At 44.9% G+C, this 26,127-nt stretch overlaps 1 protein-coding gene and 1 long non-coding RNA gene across 3 annotated transcripts in view; one reads left to right on the forward strand and one right to left on the reverse strand.

The window, feature by feature from the left end:
• The window catches only part of LOC137598634 (uncharacterized), a 28,374-nt gene that overhangs the window by 2,021 nt on the left and 226 nt on the right, over positions 1-26,127 (reverse strand). Inside the window, exon 2 of the long non-coding RNA XR_011036708.1 lies at positions 6,423-6,592. This is a non-coding gene — a long non-coding RNA (uncharacterized lncRNA). The remainder of the gene's footprint in view (positions 1-6,422; positions 6,593-26,127) is intronic.
• Positions 3,021-25,942, forward strand: LOC137598633 (desmoplakin-like). Of its 2 annotated transcripts, none has more exons than XM_068319010.1 (24): positions 3,021-3,429; positions 5,028-5,121; positions 5,218-5,339; positions 5,423-5,573; positions 6,439-6,564; positions 6,673-6,732; positions 6,821-6,988; positions 7,132-7,236; positions 7,336-7,431; positions 7,793-7,918; positions 8,303-8,455; positions 8,556-8,710; positions 8,798-8,924; positions 9,165-9,351; positions 9,680-10,104; positions 10,181-10,359; positions 10,895-11,033; positions 11,207-11,400; positions 11,526-11,688; positions 11,777-11,860; positions 11,937-12,044; positions 12,512-12,610; positions 12,765-14,591; positions 16,026-25,942. In XM_068319010.1, exons 1-24 carry the CDS (start codon positions 3,107-3,109, stop codon positions 25,380-25,382), a joined length of 14,568 nt encoding a protein of 4,855 aa, XP_068175111.1. In that variant the 5' UTR covers positions 3,021-3,106; the 3' UTR covers positions 25,383-25,942. The 2 variants fall into 2 exon arrangements, with proteins under 2 accessions (XP_068175111.1, XP_068175112.1); XM_068319011.1 differs by having other exon boundaries at positions 12,765-13,262.

The raw sequence follows: 26,127 nt of genomic DNA on the forward strand, positions 1-26,127 counted from the left end.
CAAACAGCCACGCCCGAACACTTTGTGAGTCACTTGTCACCACATTTTATCCTTGGGTTTAATGATGGAACTTTCACTTCAGACAAGACGGGACGGCCTGTGATGGCGCGGAACAAAGTAACCGTGAAGCTCCGCCTCCCATTGCGAGCCAGAGTAAACATTCGGGCTGTGTGGACTTGCTGCGATGCAGCTGCAGCTAGCGGCACGTCGCTGCTAGCATCACACACCTGCGGTTTGGCACATGGGGCTTCAAATCCAGCCAATCAAGAGCTGCGTTGGTGGGCGTGAAGTCTCCCTGAAACATTAGCTTGAAAGGTCATAACGGTTCCACAAGAATCGGTTTTGTCTGGAAGAACACTCAAAGATTCCTGATTTTACGTTTTGTTAGACTCCGCCCTCACAGGTTCAGTGATGACCTGTTTTTTTAAGAAGCTCAAAGGTTACAAGACATCAGAAAAACACCAAACCGTTGTGGTACCTTGGGCGTGTCCTTGATGTTAGTTTGTATTCCGCGATGCTAACGACACATGAGACTTTGTTCCAAATGTCACGGAAACAAACTTACTAAACAATTGGAACGTGTTCGCGACCACAAAATCAAAACTACTCGCTAAAAGAGGCTAAAACGCGTCAGTCTGAAATAGCTCTTTGTTGACTCCTCTTCCTCAGCATCAAAATAATTTTCCACGACCAACTTATCATTGATAAGCATTTAATATTTCTTCTCTCCTTTTGAAACCAAGTATTTTCGAAATGTCGATATTTTCTGCTAATTTACTAATTTCTGATTATTTACTTTTGAGAGATGATCTCCGCTCCACCTTTCATCTGTCTGTGCACTTGTCAAACATACTGCATGCTAACGCATTTAACCTAAAAAGCTTTTACAAATATTGAAGCATAAAAATGGTGCAAATAAGGTGTTACCGTCAGATGAATTTTCAGAAGACACTGTTTTGGATCAAGTTTGTTTCCGTTTTCAGTGTAAAGTTGTGGACTCAAACATTTTAATCGTCCAACGGCATTGGAAGAAAACATTATAAATTATTATTCATGATTCATCTTTTAAAGTCTTACAGAAACCTGCAGGTTCACATCTTCATATCTTAACAACTTAATTTGCCTCTAAATTAAGTCGTAGGTCTCCTTTGAATTCCACTACACTTTGGGTTTTTTTATTACTGCACATTATTTTTACATTTTTCATGCCTGAGCTTGTAATTTAAAGTCCTTCGTAGCCACAATCCTGCAATATGTCAGGCAAAAACCCATTAAAGAGTACAAGTCGTGTCCTGTCTACGGCAATCAGGAATGAAGGGCGATGGGAACACTGGGACTGTGCCTCGGAAACACGCCCTAGAAAGATTCTCAAGGGCAAAAAAGGAGTCCGATGCACAGAATGCACTGATTTGTGCAGCAGGTTTAATAAGAGCGTGAGACCGATCTTCTGTCTTCATCCCTGAAGGACGTCCAGCCGCTAAGGCAGACTTCAGGTTCTTCATCACCGGAGCACCAGAATGCAGTCCTGGCACTAGGTTAGGGTGTGTTCTGGTGTTCGCCAGGACAAGGGTGTGTTTGAATGTCAGTCGCCGGGGGGTGATGAGAAAAATTTCAGAACGTATTATTAGCTTTGTGATTCAGCCACAGCGAAGAGTGAAAGATCAGGAATAAGATGAATATAATGAAGGAGTGGATTTGAAATTCATCCTACAATCCCCAAAATCCAGACGGGGTAAATTCTACAACGGTTGCATGGCCCTGCACGCAAGTCCAACCCAACACACTGACAACCACACGCTACATTCCTCAGTCACTGCAGAGAGATGATCAGGTATTATTATCAGGCCTGCTGCTGCTGAAGGAACGCCATACGGCACAGATGAAATTGCAGTCCTCTCTGACCCACAGGTCAGAACAGGCAGAACAACAGGCAGTACAACACAGGCAGAACAACAGGAAGTACAACAGGCAGTACAACACAGGCAGAACAAAACTGAACAAAACTGCAAAATTACGCCGTTTCCCGATAAAATATAAATCTATTTCATCTCGGATAGGATGGATAGGTCATGAAGCCGTGATGTGATCGCTGTGTTCTCCCTTATGAAGGACTGACAACACCTATTAAAAAGGGGTGGAAAAGCGTGAAAGAAAAAAATAGCAGCTGTCGTTTTTCACTGGGCAGAATTCTTTTAATTCCTTTGAAAAGAAATTAATTTGTCATTTCCAGTGACAAATTCATCGAGCAGACGACATATACCTGCTTTGCTTTCTATATTCTGACATGAAACTGACATGTATAGGGGGTGGAGGACATGCAGCTCATGCCTCAGTAATCACTCCGTTTGCAGGCTGATCTAAAAGTCAACCAGAGTCGATGCAGGAGCTGCAGTCAGACCCGTTTTTCCTGTGAGCCCCACCCGCTGGCTGCAGGCAGGAGAGGGAAAGAAACTGAAGCGACAGCCGGAGGACAAAGACGCGCCTCTGCAGCGGTTTCTGGTCGACCTGACTGGCGTCAGGTTGCAGCGTTTGATACAGGAGCTTTTCGAATTCAAACATGCATATAAAACATTAATATAAAAATGCAAAAAGTTAAATAAGCATTAAAAAAAAGGTTTTAATTACATTTAAACATGTGCAGAAGAGAAAGGGATGTGCGTAAGAACATTTCGCCTTAAAGTTCAGATTCAGTCAAATGTTGTGCAGCGTCATTAAGTTGGTGATACTTGAGGACGTGTTTGTTCTTTCATTCCCAGCATCCTCACTTTCCAAACATCCCTCGGTTTTTAAACGTCGCACCTTTTTCTCTTCTTTGAATTTCAAATTGCTCCAAATCGATCCAGATCGGATGCTGCGCAAACCGAGCTGCGCGCTCTGCAGAGGAGGAGCGCAGAGGAAAACTTGGTTCCTTCAGTGAAGTTCAGCGAGAGGCGGAGAGGTGTTGGTCGCCCGCCTACAAAAAACGGTCCTCCCCCCGCGCCCGGGGTTGCAGTTTGCCCCAGATCGAGCGGAGCGCACAGGTGAGAGGGTCGCCAGCTGCGCCTCCTCTCCTCCTCCGCCCGGTTTCGTTCCACGGAGTCGCTTCGGCGGCGGGTTTCTGGTCAGGATGAGTGTGTACGGGTCTCAGAAGGAGCTGAGCATGAGCCGCAGGGTCGGGTCCAAAGGCGACCTGAGTGGCGGGGTGAGCCACTATTACGCACGAAGCGAAGTCATCCACGGAGGCGGTAATGGATACGACACCAGCATGGACGGATACAACACCTACAGCGTTACTAAGACCTCCATGGGCGGAATGGGAGGCGGAATAGTGAGCGGAATGTCAGGCGGAATAGCGAGCGGAATGTCAGGCGGAATAGTGAGCGGAATGTCAGGCGGAATAGCGAGCGGAATGTCAGGCGGAATAGTGAGCGGAATGTCAGGCGGAATGAGGTAAGAATCCCTCCATTCTTCTTCTTGGCTGTCGTTATTGTCTGTTGTGCTCACCTCCACCTGTTACCTGTCCGTGATGCATTCGAACAGGTAACGCGCGCGCGTCACCGTGACTGGCTACTTGCTATCAAACGTTAATCAGCCACCTCACTCCATCCCTGCGTCCGTTCCGCTGCTTGCGCGCCTCTGCGTCGGGGCGCGTCCGCGTACGGAACCCGGTGATCTGCAGAGGAACGCGGGAGCGGAGCTGCAGGAATGAGTTACACAGAAACTTCTGCAAACCCAAAACATGACCCCGGTTTGTGCACCTTTACCTGGGGCGCCTTCAGTTTGTGTGTTCATTGAGTATAACGTGAATAAATAGAGATTAAATAATAAATAGAATACAGTATTTTCCGCACCATAAGGCGCACTGGACTATAAGGCGCACCCTCAATGAATGGTCTATTTTTTTTTAAACCTTTTTCATATATAAGGCACACAGGATTATAGGGTTCACTGTCGGTTTTGAGAAAATTAAAGGTGCGACGTATAGCGCGGAAAATACTGTAAATAGATTTAATAAATGATAAGTAAGTAGAAATAAATAAATGTACAGAATAAATACATTTCGCGAATAAATGGATTTTCACATCACAGACCAGACATTTTGGTCCGTGATGTGAAACTGCGGTTCGTCCATGATGTCACTGTTATGGGTGTGAACTCACGGAGTTCATCAGAGACTCTAAATCTGATCATTCATTGGGATCATCGGGTCTGATGACTGAACTTAACCTGGTTTCCATGGTTACTACTGCATTATGGCACAACAAAAACAACAACAATAATAATAATGATAATAAAAATAAATGTTAAAAATGTGGTAAACCAGCTGATTATACCCTGACAGTAATGTCTGATCAGGTTGCCACGGCAACAACTTTTAGGCCTCTGGCAAACAGCTAAACCTGCACCCAGAACAGCTAAATTTTTCCTTTTTTCTTTCTTTCTTTATTTTTGCATTAAAACGTTAAAATATCTCCTCCAGCCGTCAGAGACAAATTACGTTGTTTCCTGATCACATGATCAACCCGAGAACCAGAGGAACCTGAACACGTTCCTGCACCGCCGCCAGCATGAGGTCACATCCTGCAGAAACACGACGCCAGAGCCCCGAGCAACAGGAGCTTGGCGCCCCCCCTCCCCCCAGCACCCCTGGGTATTAGAATATCCAGTTTTAACACATGGCAGACATGAAGCAAACAACTAATTTGTCAATATTTAACGCCTTTGAGAAAGTTCAAGCAACTTCTAGTTGCATGTAAACATCACAAGGGCTGCCGGTGTTTCCTGGAAGACCACCAATAGAACTCACAAAACTATTAACAGGATAAAAAGAAAAGAAAAATGACTTCATTTAGCTTGTCTGACACAGGGGTCACAAAAAAAGTTTAAATAAAATTAATAAAAACTGCTCCAGAACGGACAAAAGGTTCAACGGAGTCCGTAATGAGAAGCTGTGGTGGTTCAGTGCAGTAACTGATGATGGTGATGATGATGATGATGATGATGATGATGAAGATGATGATGATGATGAGCTCCGCTGCCCCCTGCAGTGCCTCCAGCCTCAGTGCCATCCACCAGAAGGCCTTGATGCTGCAGAGCCAGTGCCAGGACTATCTGAAGAAGGCTGAATACGCCCTCCAATCCGTGAGTTCTCTTCTGCTCGTTGCACGTTGAATAAAACTTTATTGGTAAATGTGTATTTACGTCCCCCACCCCCTCTGAATGTGTGACACCTTGCAGGGCAGCACCACGGGCGACGCAGAGCGCTTCATGGCGATGGCCAAAGACACCATTGAGCAGCTGAAGAGCTGCGCGGTGGACCTGAGGCAGATGGGCCAACCCAACGACAACGTTGTCAGGACGTGAGGAACACCCCCATCCTTCTGATCTGTGGTCTGTCCATCAGTTCAGTGCCCACACATTGTGTCTCTGCTCTGCTCATCAGCATGGAGATGTGTAAGGACCAGCTGAAGGGCGTCCACAAGGCCTTCACAGGCTCCCTGCAGAGGAGGCGGAGCAACAGGGGGAGCTCCGGCGCCTGGGAGGAGCCTGGGCGGAGCTTCCAAGATGCAATGGGATGGATTGCACAGCAGAAGGTGAGTGTGTGTGCATGTGCATGCGCACACACACACACACACACACACACACGCACACACACACACACGCACACACACACACACACACACACACACACACACACACACTACAACAACTGAGGAAGGTGAAGAAGAGTTTTAAAATGTAAGAAAGTAAAACGAATATTAAAGAGCTCCAGACTCAAGATGGATCAGATAGACCCCCAAACAGGTGGACCCTCAAACAGGTAGAGCCTCAAACAGGTAGAACTTCAAATAGGTCGACCCCTCAAATAGGTGGAGCCTTGAACAGGTAGAGCCTCAAACAGGTCGACCCCTCAAATAGGTGGAGCCTCAAACAGGTAGAGCCTCAAATAGGTGGACCCTCAAACAGGTAAAATTGAGAGCTGTGCCAGAGAAGTACGCTCAGATGTCAGAACATCATGTACCTGGTGTGAAAACATTCTTCTGCTGACTCATCAGATCGAAGGACTTCTAGAATAGTTCAGGAGAGTAGACACAAGAGACAGAACATCTGATTGTCTGGAACTGTCATATCAAATTTCTTCTGTTGGATTCCTGAGATATTTCCTGTCAACCAGTCGGTTGCTCTGTCGCCCCCTTCTGGTGACAGGAAAAACAACTAAACACGATACACCCCGACCTTATATATTTCTCGGGTTATTTCCTGAAAATTAAAGCAAGTTTTGAAAGATGCACTTTGTTGAAGTGACTAACAGAGAGACAGTAAACTAGGATCTGTCTCAAACAACCAGAAAGAACTATAAAACCCTTCTCTTTCCAGAATAACCTGTTCCGACAAGTCCGGTCTGCATTCCTGCTGTGCTGACCGGTTTAACTTTTCTCTACCTGTTCGGTTTTGCAGCGTCTGATTGAAACGGCGCCTTGGGGGGACGATCCAGCAGCCATCGACCAGCAGCTCATCAGCCACCAGAAGTTCCACAGTTCCATCCAGAGGAGCCCCGAGGTGGACCGGGCCAGAGACGACCTGGTGGGTACAGCAGGACCTGGATCTGGTTCTGCATCAATAAAAAAAAAAAAGTCAAATGAGAGATTCGGCGGATGATGGTGTGACATATTCAACTTGTTCTCCTTGCAGATCAAGAAAGGTGACAAAGCTAATCTGCATGCTCTGGATCAGGAATGGGACAGTTTGCAGGTGAACAGAAATAAACGCCAAGTTCCTAAATCCTCACTGTTGGAGCTAAAGGATCTGTTGAGTGATCAAACTTCTGCTCCTTCCCCAGAAAATGTCATTCGGTCGCTCCAAGCAGCTGCAGGACCTCCAGCAGATCATTCAGGAGATATCCAGGGAGATCATGTGGGTGAACGAAAGGGAGGAACAGGAGCTGATGTTCGATTGGGGAGACAAGAACATCAACCAGTACATTCCACGCAAACAGGAGAGCTATTCTGTGAGTAAAATGCCTGGAGGGTAAAAGTTCAAAGCTGTTGTTTCAATCACACGAATGTCCTTCTTGAAGTTGATGAGGATCAGAACACGGACTCTTCCCCCAGCTGCATCCTAATGTTCTTTAACTTTTTTTTAATGGAACAGAAACTAATGAGCGCCCTGGAGGTCAAAGAGAAGGACCTGAATAAACTCAAAGCCAGAGTGGACTCCATCCTGAAGAACGACCACCCAGCTTCAGACAAGATTGAGGTGTGGAACCGTCCTGTTATTCAGACTGCAGCGCTCAGCGTTGACATGCATCCGTGGACGCTGGAACCTCGTCTTTACATTTGTTCTTTTCTGTTTCAGGCTTACAGGGACACCCTCCAGACTCAGTGGAGCTGGCTGCTTCAGATTACCAAATGCATCGACACACACCTGAAGGAGAACGCAGCCTACAGCCAGGTAACATGAGCAAACATGAATTCAGTAGCAATTTATGTGTGAAACTACAGCTCAACGCTCCAGAGAAGGCTTTTATTTTGGACAAGGTTCATCAGAGGGTGTACCGTTGATTAAAAAAGGTTAGTGTAGAACTTTGGAGAACATATTTGGAATTACCGGAGCAACTGTTAAAGATTTAAAGGTAAAATTCCCTCATTCCAGTTCTCTCTCGCTAAAGTTGTCATTTGTGGTGCCCCCTGATGTTTGTATCGGTACAGACATGCTTTTTCCTCCCAACAAGCCACCCATGTTAAAGTTCCACAAGGTATTCGTTTTCATTTATATACCTCAGATCTTCATGACGTCACATGTTTCTCAACAGTTCTTCAAGGAAGCCAATGAAACGTACAGCAACCTGCAGAAGGAACACGAGACGGTCCGCAAGAAGTTCACCTGTGATCGGAATACGTCTTTAGCCGACCTGTTGGAGCTCCTCAAGGGACTGGAGGTATAAACAACACAAAGACCACACAACACAATACAAAACAGCTTTTAACAGCAATGACATGCCAACAGGAAGTCTTCACGTCTCCTTCGTGCGAGTCTCCTTCAGGTCAGTTGGAGGCCACACCGATCAGGTCTCAGCAGACTGGCCAAGGATGGACTGGCTAATGTTGTTAGCACAAGTCACAAGTCAAACAGTTGAACTGCTTTTCGCCTCTTTACACATGAACTACTAAACTGAACAAAACGTTTAGTTAAGTTTAACATTAAGATTTAGAATGTTTCTGTTGAGGCTTGAAAAGTTAAAAAGATGTTCACTGGATTATTCGTCCTTTACTTGATTTTCCTGCTTTAATAATTGCTGACTGTTTTTTCTAACAATCTCCAGAGAGAAAAGGAGAAGATCCTGGAAAACAAGAGGCTTATTCAGCCTCTGGTCAACAGCTCCAAGAACATCGTGAGACTGAAACCCAGAAACCCTGAAGACAAGAGCAGCGGCCCCATCCTCGTCAAGGCTTTGTGCGACTTCAAGCAAGACCAGGTCAGTCCAATATAAACTGTATATTTATGACTTATATATATTCACAAATGGTAATCAACAGGATCGAGGGTATTTATTGATGATCTTCTTGGCCTTGCAGAAGGTGATCTGTAAGGGCGACGAGGCAATCCTAAAGAATAACAATCAACGCAGTAAGTGGGAAATCACCGGTCCAGGAGGGCTAGATATGTCAGTGCCCTCAGTCTGCCTGATCATACCGCCTCCTAACCCTCTCAGCATCAGTCTGGCCAACAAGTAAGACTCAAAGACGGCTTGTGTTTGTGTTGCTGACACATGTCAGTACTCAAACATATTTAAATGTCATGTCTCTCTTATCCAAAGGAACGATCAGTACTATGAGGCCATCCTGTCCATCTGGAATCAGCTGTACATCAACGTGAAGAGTCTCATTGCCTGGCAGTATTGTGTCCAGGACATCACATACATCAAGTCCCTGACCATCTCAATGGTAAGTGATGAATACACTTGGTTTTGTACATTCACAAATGTCGATTGTGATCAATCAGGTGAATATTAGTACCAATTGACATATGGCCACATGCCAGGAAGACAGGAAACAGGGGAATCAATGGAAAACAGCTCCCTGTCCTTTAGTAAAATCAACTATAAGCTCCTAAAAAACTACATTAATATCAGGTTTCTGATATGATTCAGACACAAGTCAAACATGTTTTCTATGTTTGTTCAGCTGTCTAAGATGCGTCCGGAAGAGTATCGACAAATCATCAAGACTCTCGAGACTCACATGTCGGAGTTCAAGGTGAGCAGCCTCGGCTCCCAGATGTTTGCCGATGATGACAAGAGAGCCATGGAGGACCAGTTCACAGGAGCTCAGTCCCACTATGACCAGCTGGTGGTCCAGCTGCCTACCTACAGTAAGTAATACAGGACTGAGAAGAACTTATCGCCTTCCCCAAAATGAAGAAACAGAGTTTATACTTTGAATTCTGAAAAGATGACATCTGTAATTGTGTTGTAGCTGCAGCTAATGTTAGCATGTCTGCAGCCAATGCTTGGATTTTTCTTGGATGTTGTTAGCTAATTTTACCCAATGAATACATGTATTGCAAACTATTAGCTGGTAAATATTACAGAATGTGAGCATCATCATAGTGGCAAAACCATCCAACGCAATGTCACTCCTTTTTCTGTGGATATGGTAACTATATCAACTTTTAAATAGTTACATGTTTTCACTCGCAGTTGTACAACAGGGACAAATAGAAGCACAACAAGCAGCTGAGCAGCAACACCAACAGCAGCTGATTATAATACAGCAGCAGCAACAAGCAGCAGCTGAAGAGGAGGCCAGAAGGCTTGAGGAAGAACAACTGAGGGAGGAGTTGATAAAAACAGCAGAGAGGAAAGCGGAAGTGAAAAAAGAGGTGGTGAAAAAAGAACAAGTGATCAAGAAGGATGTCGTGAAAGTGACCAAGACTGAACCAGCAAGGAGGAAGGTGTTGGTGTCCTCTTCTTCTAACCCCGTCCCGGCATCTCACAGCTTGACTGAGCTGCATGCGCTCAGACTGAGACTGGAGGCCGCCGAGGGAACCCTGAGTCAGCACGTTCACATCTGCGTCGGAGACGACGGTGTGAACGATTGCAGCCTCAAGATCACTCAGCTGGAGGTAGGCGCTAAGACAACACCAGACCAGCCTGGAGTCGAGTCCATGTCAAATTCTTCATGGCTGCGTTTCTTCGTAGACGGTGCAGCATGACGTGGACTCGATGCGCGAGGAGTTCTTACGCCTGAGGGAGCGTATTTTGAAGGAGCTGGATGAAACAAGTGATCTGGATAAAGCCCAGTTCCTCCGCAGTGAGATCGGAATCATCAACCAGAGACTGGGTAGTCTGGAGAGCAGCTCCTCGGCTTATCTGCAACGGTAACCCAAGACAGTTTTTTTTTTGAAGCTCTGGAAGAACTGTAGAGCCACTAGAACAGGCATGAGCAAAGTATGGCCCGTGGGCCATGTTTGGCCCTTAAGGCGTTGTAATCCGGCCCGCCAAAATTTTTTACATTATATAATACATTTTGTAGAATAAATGCAGTTTACTGCGGTGCACTGGCGTCGTGCCCGGAGTGTCCCCCGCCTCACGCCCTATGCCACTGGGATAGGCTCCAGCTCCCCGTGACCTGCTGCGGCGGATGTAGCGGTGGTAATATGAAAATGAAAATGAAATGAAATGCAGTTTAAAAGTTTTTTCAACAAACCTTGGCTGTGTATGCTTTGTTGCTTGTTAAAGGCCAAAACAGTTTATATGATAGTTTGGGTTTTACCATCTTATTATTGTTGCAAAGTCTTTGTAGACATCATCTAAGACGTAAGAAAGGAAATGGTTGTACCATGGGGGGAAAGAACTCTTTAGTAAGCTTTCTGACTTTTCTTCAGCTCTTCATGATCTCTCCTTCTTCATCAGGCTGCGGGCTCTAAGGGACATGCTGGAGAGCGTGGACCGAGCTGAAGACATAGTGAAAGTTCACGAGGCGAGACTGACAGAGAAAGAGACCACCTCCCTGTTACCCGGTGAAGTGGAGGCTTACATATCGACCCTGACGGTATTCAAATTTCATTATTCAAGTGGTTTGAGCATCATATTGCAGTTGCTGTGGGAAGCTTTTGCTCCAGACTGGGACCGTCCTGCTGTGTTGGTTGTGATGAATGCTCTGATTCCTGCTGCTTGAAAAGCACTCGTAAACCCTCACCCTCGCCTGGTGTCTTCTATATGCAGAATATGAAAGCAGAGCTGGATAATAAGAAGGATGTTCTGGCCTCCATGGAGGCAGAGTTGTCCAAGGCGAGCCACTGGAACAGCCAGGTGGGTGGACCCTCCCACAGGTGCGACATGATGCTGTGCAAATACACCGAGCAGGTGGGGGTGCTGTCAGACCGCTGGAGACGAATCACTGGACAGATTGATACCAGGTGTGCTTTTCTGTACACAACTTCAAACCAGGTTCCTAACCCAGAGCTGAGAATTTACATCTTAGGGCTGGGTGAGATATATTTTTCAAAGCACAACTTGTATTTATTTCTGTTTAATTGGTCAGACTCCAGGATTTGCTGCTGTACCAGCCCCAGCTGCTGCACTACAAAGAAACCAGCAGCTCTCTTGATGACTGGATCAACGACACTCGTAACAAACAGGACGTCCTGCAGGCAACCAAGATAGATAGCCTCCAGGCACTGCAAGACCACATGAATGACCAGAAGGTCCCCTGTTCACCTCTTCATTCTCATTGGTTGAAATGCGGGCAGTCTTGAGGGTTTGTCTGACTTATCTCTAAACTGTGTTATTAAGGCACTAAACTCAGAAATCAAGGCAAAGAGGGAGACGGTAGAAAGCGTGTTGAAGGACAATGAGGCCTGTGTCAATTCAATCAAGGTAAGGATGCTGACTTCAAACTCCTCAAAACCATTTAGTCCAGTTCATGAATTTTTCAACTGCCTTTGTTTTGCAGGACTATGAAATGGACCTCGCCTCCTACACATTTGGGTTAGAGACTTTACTCAACATCCCAATTAAGAGGACCATGCTGAGGTCACCGTCGATGGATCTAAATCAAGAGGTTTGGCACCAAACTGGAAGTGTTGTCCCTTTTGAAGACATTCAGGCAACTTTTGTCTGTAGCGTGAATCATTTTATTTCTTAGTTTTATACGTTACCAGTAGTTTGCTCCAAAAATGAAAATGCAAACTGAAAGTTCCAGAAGCTTAACTGCAAAAGAGCATTTCGACATTCTCCTAAACCCTGTCTGAAGAGGGTACATTAGCATAATCATTTGCTAATCCCACATTAGACAAGCTTGAGTTTTCTTAGTCTCTGCATACCTCATTGTTTCCACTTATTACACAACATCAGGAGCTTTCGATTTGGATGCTACAGTGAAACTTTTGTTTTAAAAAAATTGTAAATAATTTCTTTCTAAATCAATCTGGGACCTCCAGACTGACTCATTTATATGACAGTTTCTCTGAGTCAACACAATGAAATATTTCTGAAAGAGTCATTAAGTTTTCTTTGTGTTCATCTCAGGCTATACAACTGCAAACCCGTTACATGGCGTTGCTTACCTCATCTGGAGACTACTACAAATTCCTGGGAGAACTGCTCAAAAACATGGAGGAACTCAAGGTGGCGATGCCCTTGTTTGTAACTTACTGAATGTTTACAATTTGTTTCTTCTTAGAAACACTTGTGTCAGATAAATCCAGCCAAATTAATAGTTTAAGTAGACTGTCTTAGGTTTTATTAAACAGGTTTATTGAATCTCAACCTTTGGTTTCAGATTCGTAACACCAGGATCGACCTGTTAGAGGAAGAACTTCGACTTCTGAAGGATAACTTCCAAGATTGCAACGCTAAGAACAAATCTTTGGCGGACGACATCGCCCGATATAAGCTGGAGCTGTCCCAGTCGCAGGAGCAGTTGCTGTCGGTGGAGGAGGTAAAGCAGAGCACCGTCCTGAAGTGCAACGCCGCCAAGGAGTCCCTGGATAGCACTCAAAGCCAGCTGGCCGACCTCAACCATCAGGTGACGAATCTCAAGTACCTGCTTGAAGAAGAAAAGAGGAAGAAGAGGCTGGCAGAGGAACGCTACACTCAACAGCAGGTGGAGTATGACTCAGTGCTGAGGAAGAGGCAGAAGGAGCTGGAGACAGTCAGCTGGTCTAAGGTGGAGATCGAGAAGGGTGTGGCCAGCAAGGATCGTGAGATCCAGCAGCTGCGGAGGCAGTTGGCTGAGGAAGCAGACAAGATCAAGGAGCTACAGAGGGAGATGTCAAAGGTAAGAAGCAAATGCGTTGTGGAGATAAATAACCTAAAGCTCAACTATGAATCCCAGATCCACATCAGTCGCACAGACGTCCAGAGACTGGAAGCCCAGAGAGAGGAGGAAGCAGCTGAGCTCCAGCTGCAGTTTGACGGGATTCTGGCAGAAAGGAGTAACATGGAGGAAGAGCTGAGGAGGCTCAGGATCCTGGCCAGCGAGGCTGAGGAAAGAAGGAAGATCGCAGAAGAAAAAACTCGCCATCAACATGCTGTCATCTCAGAGGAAACACACAAGAGGAGGGAACTGGAAAGAGAGGTGGAGGTGCTGATGAGACACAGCGATGAAGAAAGCAACCGGTATAGAGAGGAGCTGGCAGCAGTCATGAAGAGTCTTCAAGAGAAGAGTGAGGAAATGGCCTACATCACGCACAGTCTCGAGGAGGAGGCGCGCAGGAGGAGAACCGTCGAGGAGGGGCAGGGTGTGATGGATAATACTTTGGCTGAGCTGCAGGTGAAGCTAACCAGTTCCTCGGTGGCGGTGACCCAGTTGGTGGAGTGCAAGGACGAGCTTGAGAAGATACGTTTGGAGCTGGATAGAGAGAGCAGGGAGAGAAGAAGAATGGAACAGAAGATGAGCAGATTACAGGGACGCATGAAAGACCTTCTGGCTGTGAGAGATGGTCTGGAGAGTCAAGTGGAAAATCTAAGGCAGGCTAACCAAGACGAAGTGGCCAGAAGACAGCAGGTAGAAACAGAGCTGGAAAAGACCGCTTCATCCATGAAAGAGTACACCAGCACCATCACCATGCTACGCCAGAGTCAAGACCAAGCCAGCTTCTCAGAAAAGATACGAGACGAAGAGTTTCTAAAGTTGCAAGAAGAACTAGAAAGAAGCTTCACACAGAACAAGACGTCTGCAGATCATGTGACAAAGCTAGGGGCGGAGCTGAAAGCCTTGCAGCAACAACTCCTGCAGGAGCAGGCAAGAGTCAAAGATGCAAACCTCAAGAATGAAGGTCTTAATAGAACTATAGAAGAGAGTAGTAAAGCACTGCAGGAGAATTCTGTGGCTCTTCAGAGGCTGAAGGAGTTGACAGAAACTCAGACCAGAGAGAGGCTGCGGATGGAAGGAGAACTGAGAGCAGCACAACACGATAAACAGGAACTTGCGAGGTCCAAACTTGGAATTGATGATGAGTTTTCCTCTCAGATTGCCGCCCTTGAGCTGCAGCTTCAAGCCAGTGAGCGCAGCAATAAAGATCACTGCAACCTGGTGTCGGAGCTCTCATCCGAGAGGGAGAAACTCCACCTGGAGACTGACAAATTACAAAAGCAGGCCAGCGAGGTACATGGAGGTTTGGCATGTAGTCCTGGACTGCTCTCCCTTTTCCAAATCAGACTCCCAAGTTGGACCAATCACGTAGTCGTCACTGTGTGGTCAAACGCTTCCTGCATGCTGGAACACCTCTAGAACCCCTGTAGATGCCTTCCATGTAGTAGCTCTGATTTGAACACTATCACTATCACTATCCTGACAACAAGATCTGTGCCCTCTGACCTCCGTCATCTGTCTGCACTGCTAATGTATGTGCAGCGTGCATGCTTTTTTTGCTTATTCCAGAAGAGTGAACACCTTTGGCATCTAACTCATCCTGTTTTCTCTGGTTTGATCGTTGTTAATTTACAGTAGAGTCTTAATGATTGTAAAGACACATTTTGCAAATTTGTAAAAGCAGCAAATCCACATTTCAGGTACCTTTTCTTTTGAGGTACCTTTTTTTTGCTATTGAAGATCCATCACTCAAGATTTACCCTGATCGGCCAGTGCTGTTTCACAAATTTACAGAATGTGAAAATCTTCCATTCCCAGTCTGAATATACACTAGAAGCTTTTCGAAAAGTTGATCTGTTAATTTTCGAAGTTGTGTAAACATATTTTTTCTGCATGCATAAGATAGTCAATTTCACAGAAACAATATATACCTATACATACTTTGATTTCCCTGCCTTGTAAGACATTGTCTTTTTTTTTTATTTCTAAATGGGAAATAGCAGCATATGTAGTAAATGTATTACTTAACATAGCAAACGTCATCCTGGAGGAACACACACACTTGCTATTCGTGTTTTTGACTATTATTGTCTTCAAAGTGTGCCATCATTTAATGTGTTTTGTCATATTTTACATTAAGATAAACAAAAACACAGGAACAATCTACAACATCAATTTGGTTGTTTTTTATTCAACCGCTAGAGAAATTGGTGGACATCCTTGCAGTACTTTGCTGCTGGTATATTCCAATATAACAAGTGTGTCCTGTCCTCCTGGATAGTAGTAAAGTTTGCAAATCCCTGGTTGTGGTGTATGTTAGATTTAGCACAATATTATTTTCCCATTTTATTTAATTTCAATGTGTGCCACAATGTGAAATACGGATAAGGAATATACTGATATTTCTATACAGGTATACCTCGGCTTACTTCGTTTTAACTTACGTTGTTCTCAATTATGTCAGTTTTTTAAAAAAAGGAAAAATAAAAATCAAGCTTACGTCATTTACTTCACTCCATAAGAGTAAAAACATTTAATATTATTAGCTCATAGCAGCTGCTGTGACCTGCAATGCGGCAGAATTTGACTTATGTTATTTTTCGACTTACGTTCTGTCTCCTGGAATCAATGAATGATGTAAGCAGAGGTCTACCTGTACAAAAAATTTATGGTTGTATTTTTGAGCCAACTAACCTTTCATCTCTCTGCTGTCCTTCCTCCCACCAGACAACTGCGACGATGCAGTCCCTTCAGTCCCAGTACAAAGAGATTGTGGTGGAGAGAGACGCTCTGTTGCTGAAACTGCAATTCTCAGGAACTGACAAAGATCACTCTCAGAAGCTAGAGGAGGAACTTGCTCTTATCAAATTTTCCCAAGAGTCAGAGCTTCGCAATAAGCAACGTCTACTGGAGGAAAATGAAAGGGTGAAGAAGGATTTAGATTACTGGAAGGAACAGCATGATAGTAAGCAGAGTCTGCTCCGGCAATATGACGTGGACAAGGAACGTCTAGAGAGGGAAAAGAAGTCTTTCAAAAGTGAGATAGACAGGCTGAGGATGGAACTCCGAGAGGTTGAGGAGACATATAAAATTAAGCTGGCAACCATACAGAGAGATGTGAAGGAGGTGACCATTGTGAGAGAAAATGTTGAAACTGAGCTGACAAGAGCTGCACCGCCTCCAACCTTGGACGCTACCGATCTGATTTTTGATGGTGTACGCAAATCAGTGACAGCAAACCAGTTGCTTGAATGCGGTGTTCTGGACAAACCAACATTCAACCAGCTTGTGAAAGGGCATAGAACTGTCCCTGATGTTTCTGTTGACAAAAGAATGAGTCTGAAAGGTACAGGTCCAATAGCTGGTGTGGTAATTGAAGGTCCAAAAGGTCCAGGGTCCATCACTGGACTCGTACGCAAAATGACTTTCACTGAAGCAAAGAAAGGGAATCTCCTGACACCATATAGTGCCGATCTCTTATTGGATGCCCAGGCTGCCACAGGTCACATAATTGACCCCAGGATTAATCAGAAATTTACAGTAGAGGAGGCATGTAATCAAGGTGTGGTGGATGAAGAGGACAGAAAAAGATTGCTGGCAGCAGAAGCTGCAGCGGTGGGATACATGAGTCCTGGGTCAAGAAAACCTCTTTCAGTATTTCAGGCCATGAAAAAGGGAGAAGTTGACAGGAACACAACACTACGTCTGCTACAAGCACAGGAATCTACGGGTGGCTTCCTAGATCCTACATTCAGTGTCTTTCTTCCCAAAGAGAAAGCAATGGAACGTAATTTGATTGATGATGACATATCTCATGCACTGAATCAGAGGCCTGAACTCTATCAAGACCCAGACACTGAGGAAGGTGTAACTTATATGTCACTGAAGAGACAATGTAAGGTAGAGCCACACACCGGCCTTCTGCTTCTTCCTGTCCCTGAGAAGGTAGACCCTTCTGAACTTGTCTTTAACGGAGTTCGAAAACCTGTCACAGCCAAGCAGCTGGTTGATTGTGGTGTGCTGGACAAGCCGACATTTAAAGATCTAGAACTGGGAAAGAAAACTGTTACAGAGGTATCTGTAGACAAAAAGATTAGCCTTAAAGGGATGGGCCCAATAGCTGGGGTTGTAATTGAAGGCCCAAAAGGTCCTGGGTCCATAACAGGACCCTTACGCAAAATGACTTTCACTGAAGCAAAGAAAGGGAATCTCTTGACACCAGAAGCTGCTGATCAGTTATTGGATGCCCAAGCTGCCACAGGTCACATAATTGACCCCAGGACTAATCAGAAATTGACAGTTGAAGAGGCATGTAATCAAGGTGTGGTGGATGAAGAGGACAGAGAGAGATTGCTGGCAGCAGAATCTGCAGCAGTGGGATATATGAGTCCTGGGTCAAGAAAACCTCTTTCAGTATTTCAGGCCATGAAAAGGAGAGAAGTTGACAAGAATACAACACTACGTCTGCTACAAGCACAAGAATCTGCAGGTGGCTTCCTAGACCCCATACTAAGTGTCTACCTTCCCAAAGACAAAGCAATGGAACGTAACTTAATTGATGATGACATATACCATGCTTTGAATCAGAGGCCTGAACTCTATCGGGACCCAGACACTGAGGAAGGTGTAACTTATATGTCACTGAAGAGACAATGTAAGGTAGAGCCACACACTGGCCTTCTGCTTCTTCCTGTTCCTGAGAAGATAGACCCTTCTGAACTTGTCTTTAACGGAGTTCGAAAACCTGTCACAGCCAAGCAGCTGGTTGATTGTGGTGTGCTGGACAAGCCAACATTTAAAGATCTAGAATTGGGGAAGAAAACTGTTCCAGAGGTATCTGTAGACAAAAAAATCAGTCTAAAAGGTACAGGTCCAATAGCTGGGGTGGTAATTGAAGGCCCAAAAGGTCCAGGGTCCATAACGGGACCTTTACGCAAAATGACTTTCACTGAAGCAAAGAAAGGTAATCTCCTGACACCATATGGTGCTGATATCTTATTGGATGCCCAGGCTGCCACAGGTCACATAATTGACCCCAGGACCAATCGGAAATTTACAGTAGAGGAGGCATGCAATCAAGGTGTGGTGGATGAAGAGGACAGAGAGAGATTGCTGGCTGCAGAAGCTGCAGCAGTGGGATATATGAGTCCTGGGTCAAGAAAACCTCTTTCAGTATTTCAGGCCATGAAAAAGGGAGAAGTTGACAGGAACACAACACTACGTCTGCTACAAGCGCAGGAATCTACGGGTGGCTTCCTAGATCCTACATTAAGTGTCTTCCTTCCCAAAGAGAAAGCAATGGCGTGTAATTTGATTGATGATGACATATCTTATGCTCTGAATAGGAGGCCCGAACTCTATCAGGATCCAGATACTGAGGAAGGTGTAACTTATATGTCACTGAAGAGGCAATGTAAGGTGGAGCCACACACCGGCCTTCTGCTTCTTCCTGTTCCTGAGAAGGTAGACCCTTCTGAACTTGTCTTTAACGGAGTTCGAAAACCTGTCACAGCCAAGCAGCTGGTTGATTGTGGTGTGCTGGATAAGCCAACATTTAAAAATTTAGAAAAGGGAAAGAAAACTATTCAAGAGGTGTCTGTTGATAAAAATGATTATCTGAAGGGGACTGGACCTATTGCAGGGGTCGTGGCTGGGAATCGGGGTAAAATGTCTTTGTCTGATGCCAAGAAGCAGAGACTCCTGTCTGAAGACAGTGCAGATTTGTTACTGGAAGCGCAGGCAGCCACAGGTCACATCATTGATCCCAAAACCAGTCAAAAGCTGACTGTAGAAGAGGCATGTTCCAGAGGGGTAGTGGATTTTAGTGATCGAGACAGGTTGTTGGCAGCAGAGGCTGCTGCTGTGGGATATAATGATCCTACCACAGCCAAGCCTTTGTCAGTGTTTGAGGCCATGAAGAGGGGTGTTATTGACAGAGAGACTGGGCTACGCCTACTGCAAGCTCAGGAGTCCATGGGAGGGATCTTAGATCCTAATATCAGTGTGTTCCTCCCCAAAGATACAGCTATCAAGCGTGACCTTCTGAATGAAAACCTCCGCCAAGCTCTAAACCAGAATCCAAATTGTTACATTGACCCCGAAACTGAGCTGAAGTCCAGTTATGGAGCACTGAAAAAAAGATGTAAGCGAGAACCTCACTCAGGTCTGCTGCTTTTGCCCATCTCTGAGACACTAGACCCTTCCAAATTGATCTTTGATGGTGTACGTAAGCCAGTGACAGCACAACAGTTGCTTGATCGTGGAGTCCTGGACAAAGTGACATTTAATAAGCTGTTGAAGGGGGAGAAAACTGTTAGAGAGGTGTCTGTGGAGAAAAAGGGTTTTCTAAAAGGAACAGGTTCCATCGCTGGTGTGGCAGCTGGACCTTTAGGAAAAATGTCTTTATCAGAAGCCAAGAAGAAGATGCTCATGCCCATAGAGAGTGCAAATATGCTACTGGATGCCCAGGCTGCCACAGGCTACATCATTGACCCCTCAAGTAATCAAAAACTAACAGTAGATGAAGCATGTTCCAGAGGAGTGGTGGATAACAGAGATAGAGACAGACTGTTAGTAGCGGAGGGTGCGGCTGTGGGCTACCGGGATCCAAGCACAGCAAAGCCTCTTACATTGTTTGAGGCAATGAAGAAGGGAATAATTGACTGGAAGACTACGCTACGCTTGCTGCAGGCTCAGTTGTCTGCAGGGGGAATCCTGGATCCTCACCTCAGCGTGTTTCTTCCCAAAGAAACAGCTGTAAAGCACAACCTTTTAGATGAGGACCTTTACAATGCTCTAAGCACGGAGCCTGAATATTATATTGACCCAGATACTGAACTTGATACAAGTTATACTGCTTTAAAGAGAAGAAGCAAAACAGAGTCTCACACAGGTCTGATACTTCTGCCAATCATTGAGAGGAAAGACCCTTCCAAATTGATGTTTGATGGTGTTCGTAAACAAGTCTCGGCCAAACAGCTGTTTGAATGTGGAGTCCTTGACAAGCCAACATACGACCTATTGCTGAAAGGAGAGAAAACTGTCCGTATTGTATCTGTGGAAAAGAAAGTTTACCTAAAAGGAACAGGTCCCATTGCTGGGGTAGTAGGTGCACAAAAAATGTCTTTGTCCAAAGCAAAGAAACAGAAGCTTCTGTCTGAAGATAGTGCTAATTTGCTACTAGATGCGCAGGCTGCCACAGGCTACATCATTGACCCTGAAACTAATCGGGATCTCACAGTAGATGAAGCATGTGCCAGAGGTGTAGTTGACATTACAGATCGTGACAGATTGCTGGCAGCAGAGGCCGCTGCTGTGGGATACAAGGATCCTAGTTCCACCAAGTCTCTATCACTTTTTGAGGCCATAAAGAAGGGGTTAGTTGACAGGAAGACTGGTCTACGCCTACTGCAGGCTCAAGAGGCTGTAGGAGGTATTCTAGATCCCCATCTTGGTGTTTTTCTGCCCAAAGATGCTGCCATCAGGCGCAATCTTTTGGATGAAGACCTTAGTCTTGTTCTAAAGCAGAGTCCTGCTTTTTATCTTGACCCAGAAACCAAGAATGAGATAAGCTATGGGTCTTTGAAAGAAAAATGCAGCACAGAGCTCAATACAGGCCTACAACTTCTGCCAATTTCTAAATTTGACCCTTCTAACCTAATGTTCGATGGCATCCGCAAGACAGTAACCGCACAACAGCTGCTTGATCGTGGAGTCCTGGACAAAGTGACATTTAATAAGCTGTTGAAGGGGGAGAAAACTGTCAGAGAGGTGTCTGTGGAAAAAATGGTTTTTCTAAAGGGAACAGGTTCAATTGCTGGTGTGGCAGCTGGACCTTTAGGAAAAATGTCTTTATCAGAAGCCAAGAAGAAGATGCTCATGTCCATAGAGAGTGCAAATATGCTACTGGATGCCCAGGCTGCCACAGGCTACATCATTGACCCCTCAAGTAATCAAAAACTAACAGTAGATGAAGCATGTTCCAGAGGAGTGGTGGATAACAGAGATAGAGACAGACTGTTAGTAGCGGAGGGTGCGGCTGTGGGCTACCGGGATCCAAGCACAGCAAAGCCTCTTACATTGTTTGAGGCAATGAAGAAGGGAATAATTGACTGGAAGACTACGCTACGCTTGCTGCAGGCTCAGTTGTCTGCAGGGGGAATTCTGGATCCTCACCTCAGCGTGTTTCTTCCCAAAGAAACAGCTGTAAAGCACAACCTTTTAGATGAGGACCTTTACAATGCTCTAAGCACGGAGCCTGCATGTTATATTGACCCAGATACTGAACTTGATACAAGTTATACTGCTTTAAAGAGAAGAAGCAAAACAGAGTATCACACAGGTCTGATACTTCTGCCAATCATTGAGAGGAAAGACCCTTCCAAATTGATGTTTGATGGTGTTCATAAACCTGTCTCGGCCCAACAGCTGTTTGAATGTGGAGTCCTTGACAAGTCAACATATGACCAGTTGCTTAAAGGAGAGAAAACTGTCCGTATTGTATCTGTGGAAAAGAAAGTTTATCTAAAAGGAACAGGTCCCATTGCTGGGGTAGTAGCTGGACAAAAAATGTCTTTGTCCAAAGCGAAGAAACAGAAGCTTCTGTCTGAAGATAGTGCTAATTTGCTACTGGAAGCGCAGGCTGCCACAGGCCACATCATTGACCCTGAAACTAATCAGAATCTCACGGTACATGAGGCATGTGCCAGAGGTGTAGTTGACATTAAAGATCGTGACAGATTGCTGGCAGCAGAGGCCGCTGCTGTGGGATACAAGGATCCTAGTTCCACCAAGTCTCTATCACTTTTTGAGGCCATAAAGAAGGGGTTAGTTGACAGGAACACTGGTTTACGCCTACTGCAGGCTCAAGAGGCTGTAGGAGGCATTCTAGATCCCCATCTTGGTGTTTTTCTGCCCAAAGATGCTGCCATCAGGCGCAACCTTTTAGATGAAGACCTTAGTTTTGTTCTAAAGCAGACTCCTGCTTTTTATCTTGACCCAGAAACTGTGCAGGAGATCAGCTATGGGTCTTTGAAGAAAAAATGCAGCACAGAGCATAACACAGGCCTACAACTTCTGCCAATCTCCAAGTTTGACCCTTCTAACCTAATCTTTGAAGGCATCCGCAAGACAGTAACAGCACAACAGTTGCACGATTGTGGAATGCTGGACAATGTGATATTCAACCAGCTATTGAAGGGGGAGAAAACTGTCAGAGAGGTGTCTGTAGATGCAAAGGTTTTTCTAAATGGGACAGGGCCAGTCGCTGGTGTGGCAGCTGGACCTTTAAAGAAAATTTCCTTTTCAGATGCAAAGAAACAGAGGATTTTATCTTCTGACAGTGCCAACTTGCTACTGGAAGCTCAGGCTGCTACTGGTCACATCATAGACCTCAGAAGTAATCGTAGACTGACAGTTAAAGAAGCATGTGCTCGGGGAGTAGTGGATAAAGAGGATGAATCAAACTTGCTTGCAGCTGAAGCTGCTGCCATAGGTTACAGAGACCCAAGTTCTACCAAACTGCTGTCAACTGGCCAGGCAATGAAGAAGGGATTAATCAACAAGAACACAGCTTTACGGTTACTTCAGGCTCAAGAGGCTGTAGGGGGTATCTTGGACCCTGACCTGGGCATATACCTACCAAAAGACATTGCTTTGGATAGAGGTCTCATTGATGAGGACCTATATGATGCACTGAGTCAGTATCCCGAATGTTACCTTGACCCAGACACCCACCAAAAAACGACCTATATATCTCTGAAGAAAAAATGCAAGGTAGATCCAAGCACAGGTCTTTTGCTTCTCCCTCAACCGAAAAAGCCATTAACTGTCCAGGGGCTGAGAGATGAGGTAGAAGTCATAGATTTAGTTGATGCCAACCTGCTTGAACGTTCTGATGTGGACCAACTGAGGGAGGGGACATTAACAAGCAAGGACATTGAAGACCGTCTACGCTCATACCTTCGAGGTTCTACCTGCATAGCAGGAGTTTATGATGAGGACAGTGATAAGATAAAGCCCATCTATCAGGCCATGAAAGATGGACTTTTGCAACCTGGGACAACTCTGGCACTGCTTGAAGCCCAAGCTGCCTCAGGTTTCATAGTTGATCCTGTCAATAATCTTTACCTGACTGTTAGTGATGCATATGATAGAGGACTATTTGGACCAGAGTTCAAGAGCAGTCTGCTGTCAGCAGAGAGGGCTGTCACCGGTTATAAACTCCCTGGCACAGACAACATTATTTCCCTCTTTCAGGCCATAGAGAGAGGTCTAGTGGAGAAAGGTCATGGCATCCGTCTGCTGGAGGCTCAGATTGCCAGTGGTGGTATCATTGATCCTAAACACAGTCATCGTGTTGATGTAAATGTAGCCTACAAAAGAGGATACTTTAATGAAAAAATGAACATTATCCTGACCGATCAAAGCGTTGACTCTAAGGGTTTCTTTGACCCTAACACAGATGAAAACCTAACCTATATGGAGCTCAAGAAACGCTGTATGACAGATGGCAAGACTGGCCTCATTCTTTTGCCTATCATGGACAATAAAGCGCAAGAGTCATTTCGGAAAAACACTCTGAGAAAGAGGAGGGTGGTAATAGTGGACCCAGAAACCAACAAAGAGATGACAGTATATGAAGCATATAACAAAGGATACATTGACTACAGCACCTACCTGGAGCTGTCTGAGCAGGAATGTGAATGGGAAGAGATCACTATAACTGATTCAGATGGTTCCACACGATTTGTTATCATTGACAGGAAAACTGGAAGACAATATGATATTACGGAGCTCCTTGAAAAGCGAGTAATTAGTCAAGCAGATGTACAGCGCTACAGATCCCGTGCCATCACCCTCACTCAATTTGCAGCTCTTATCACTGGCAACACCAGAGACCCAGCCTTGGGTGCATCCTCAGTAACACCATCATTTGCTTCAAGTACATCCGCATCTCCAAATTTGTCTTCAATGGCATCATCTGTAACTTTACGATCATCAGATACCTCCAATCTATCATCGGTGGCATCGTTATCATCATCGTCCTCATCCTCATTCAAATCAACAATGTCATCAACGTCAACATCAGAATCATCAACATCGACATTCACATCAACACCAACATCAAGAGAGATGTATTCAACTGTCCTGTCAGTGCCCTTGTCACCTACTTTTTCACAGATCACCACAACTACAACTACTAGTGTCGCAGAGCGAAGCGTCACGGCTAATGTGACATCTCCGACCACACCTGACTCCCCTAGGAACGTATCCAGAGTATCTCTCATTCTGAACTACCCTGTTGAAACCGTGGTTGAACAGGAACCTGTGGGTGCCATCTTTGACACAGAAGCTCTAGAGAAGATAACCATCACAGAGGCTCTAAATCGTGGTCTGGTAGATTCCATCACTGCCCTGAGACTACTAGAAGCGCAGGCATGCACCGGAGGAATCATTGATCCCAGAAATGGCCAGAGGTTTGGGATCCAAGAGGCCTCCCGCTTAGGCATAATAGATGATGACATGGTCGGTAAGCTGAAGCCTGCCCAGAAAGCCTACATTGGATTTGAGGATGTAAAAACGAGGAAGAAGCTGTCTATTCCTGCTGCCATGAAGGAGATGTGGCTGCCGTATGAAGCAGGGCAAAGGTTCATGGAGTTTCAGTTTCTTACAGGGGGGCTTTATGACCCTGAAATGGGTTGTAGAAGAAACTTAGAAGATGCTATGACTTTGGGCTGGATGAATCCAAGAACAGCTCATAAACTCCAAGATGTCCGCAATCATGTAAAGATCCTGACTTGCCCCAAGAGTAAACTTAAAATCTCTTACAAGGAAGCTCTAGATAATTGCATGTTGGAAGAAAGCACAGGAGTGAAAATGCTCCAGGCATCAACCATGTCTTCCAGAGGGATCAGCAGTCCTTACAATGTGGCCTCCGCCCCAGGTTCCAGAACCGGATCAAGGCCAGGCTCACGACGAAGCTCCCGCCGGAGCAGTGTGGACTTAGGCTCCCCCAGTTCCTCATCAAGCAGTCACTACAGTAAATCAGTCACCACCAAATTCTTATCCACGGCCATCATTTAAATAAAGACCTGCCCATTTATGGTCTTTTCTTGCAATCAAGTCAGTTTTTAAGAGGATTTTGCTTTTTCATTGATGAAAATGTGTTGTACATGGGGAAAACAATGTTTGCATACAAATTTTAGCTTTGGTGTTGTTATGCGTTTACAAATGATCATGAAAATTCAGTCTTAACATTTTTTGCTGATATTAACTCAAGTATTAATGACAAGTTTAGGTATTTGGATTGAGATTAAAGCATAGGTCCATATTATTACTGGTGGTGCTAAAGTAGGCTTTCAGTTATTTTCTTATTCTTGCATACACATATTTTTTCTTATTATTCGTGGGATGTAATTTCTTTTTCAGCTTTGCAGCTGCAGTATAATGGAATATGTTTACATTTATCGTACACCTAAAACACATAAAATGCTTGTTTTGTGAGGTTGGGTTACAAATATCTGCTTGAATACATTTTTTAAAGTCAGTTCATCACAATCAGTTGTAAACCTCTGGTGTTTTGCTGTTGAGTGCTTACACTTTTGTATCTCAAAATAAAAGCAAAATAAAAGATAATCTTTTAAGCTTTTTTGTACATGGATTCCTGACTGGATCATGGCAATTTCACGCAATTAAAAATAAATAAATTTTATATAGATATACATACATATATACTGTATCTACACACATACTGTATCTACACATACAGTATACTGTATATATATACGTACACACACACACACACACACACACACATATATATACAGTA

This window comes from Antennarius striatus, chromosome 7, assembly GCF_040054535.1.
Source record: "Antennarius striatus isolate MH-2024 chromosome 7, ASM4005453v1, whole genome shotgun sequence".
NCBI lineage: Eukaryota > Metazoa > Chordata > Actinopteri > Lophiiformes > Antennariidae > Antennarius > Antennarius striatus.

Bases quoted from the DNA above. Each gene is read 5' to 3' on its own strand.
- LOC137598633 (XM_068319010.1), top strand. From the start codon at position 3,107: ATGAGTGTGTACGGGTCTCAGAAGGAGCTGAGCATGAGCCGCAGGGTC. The intron at 6,733-6,820 runs GTGAACAGAAAT...CTCCTTCCCCAG, and splicing joins AGGAATGGGACAGTTTGCAG to AAAATGTCATTCGGTCGCTC. The intron at 7,237-7,335 runs GTGTGGAACCGT...TTTCTGTTTCAG, and splicing joins CAGCTTCAGACAAGATTGAG to GCTTACAGGGACACCCTCCA.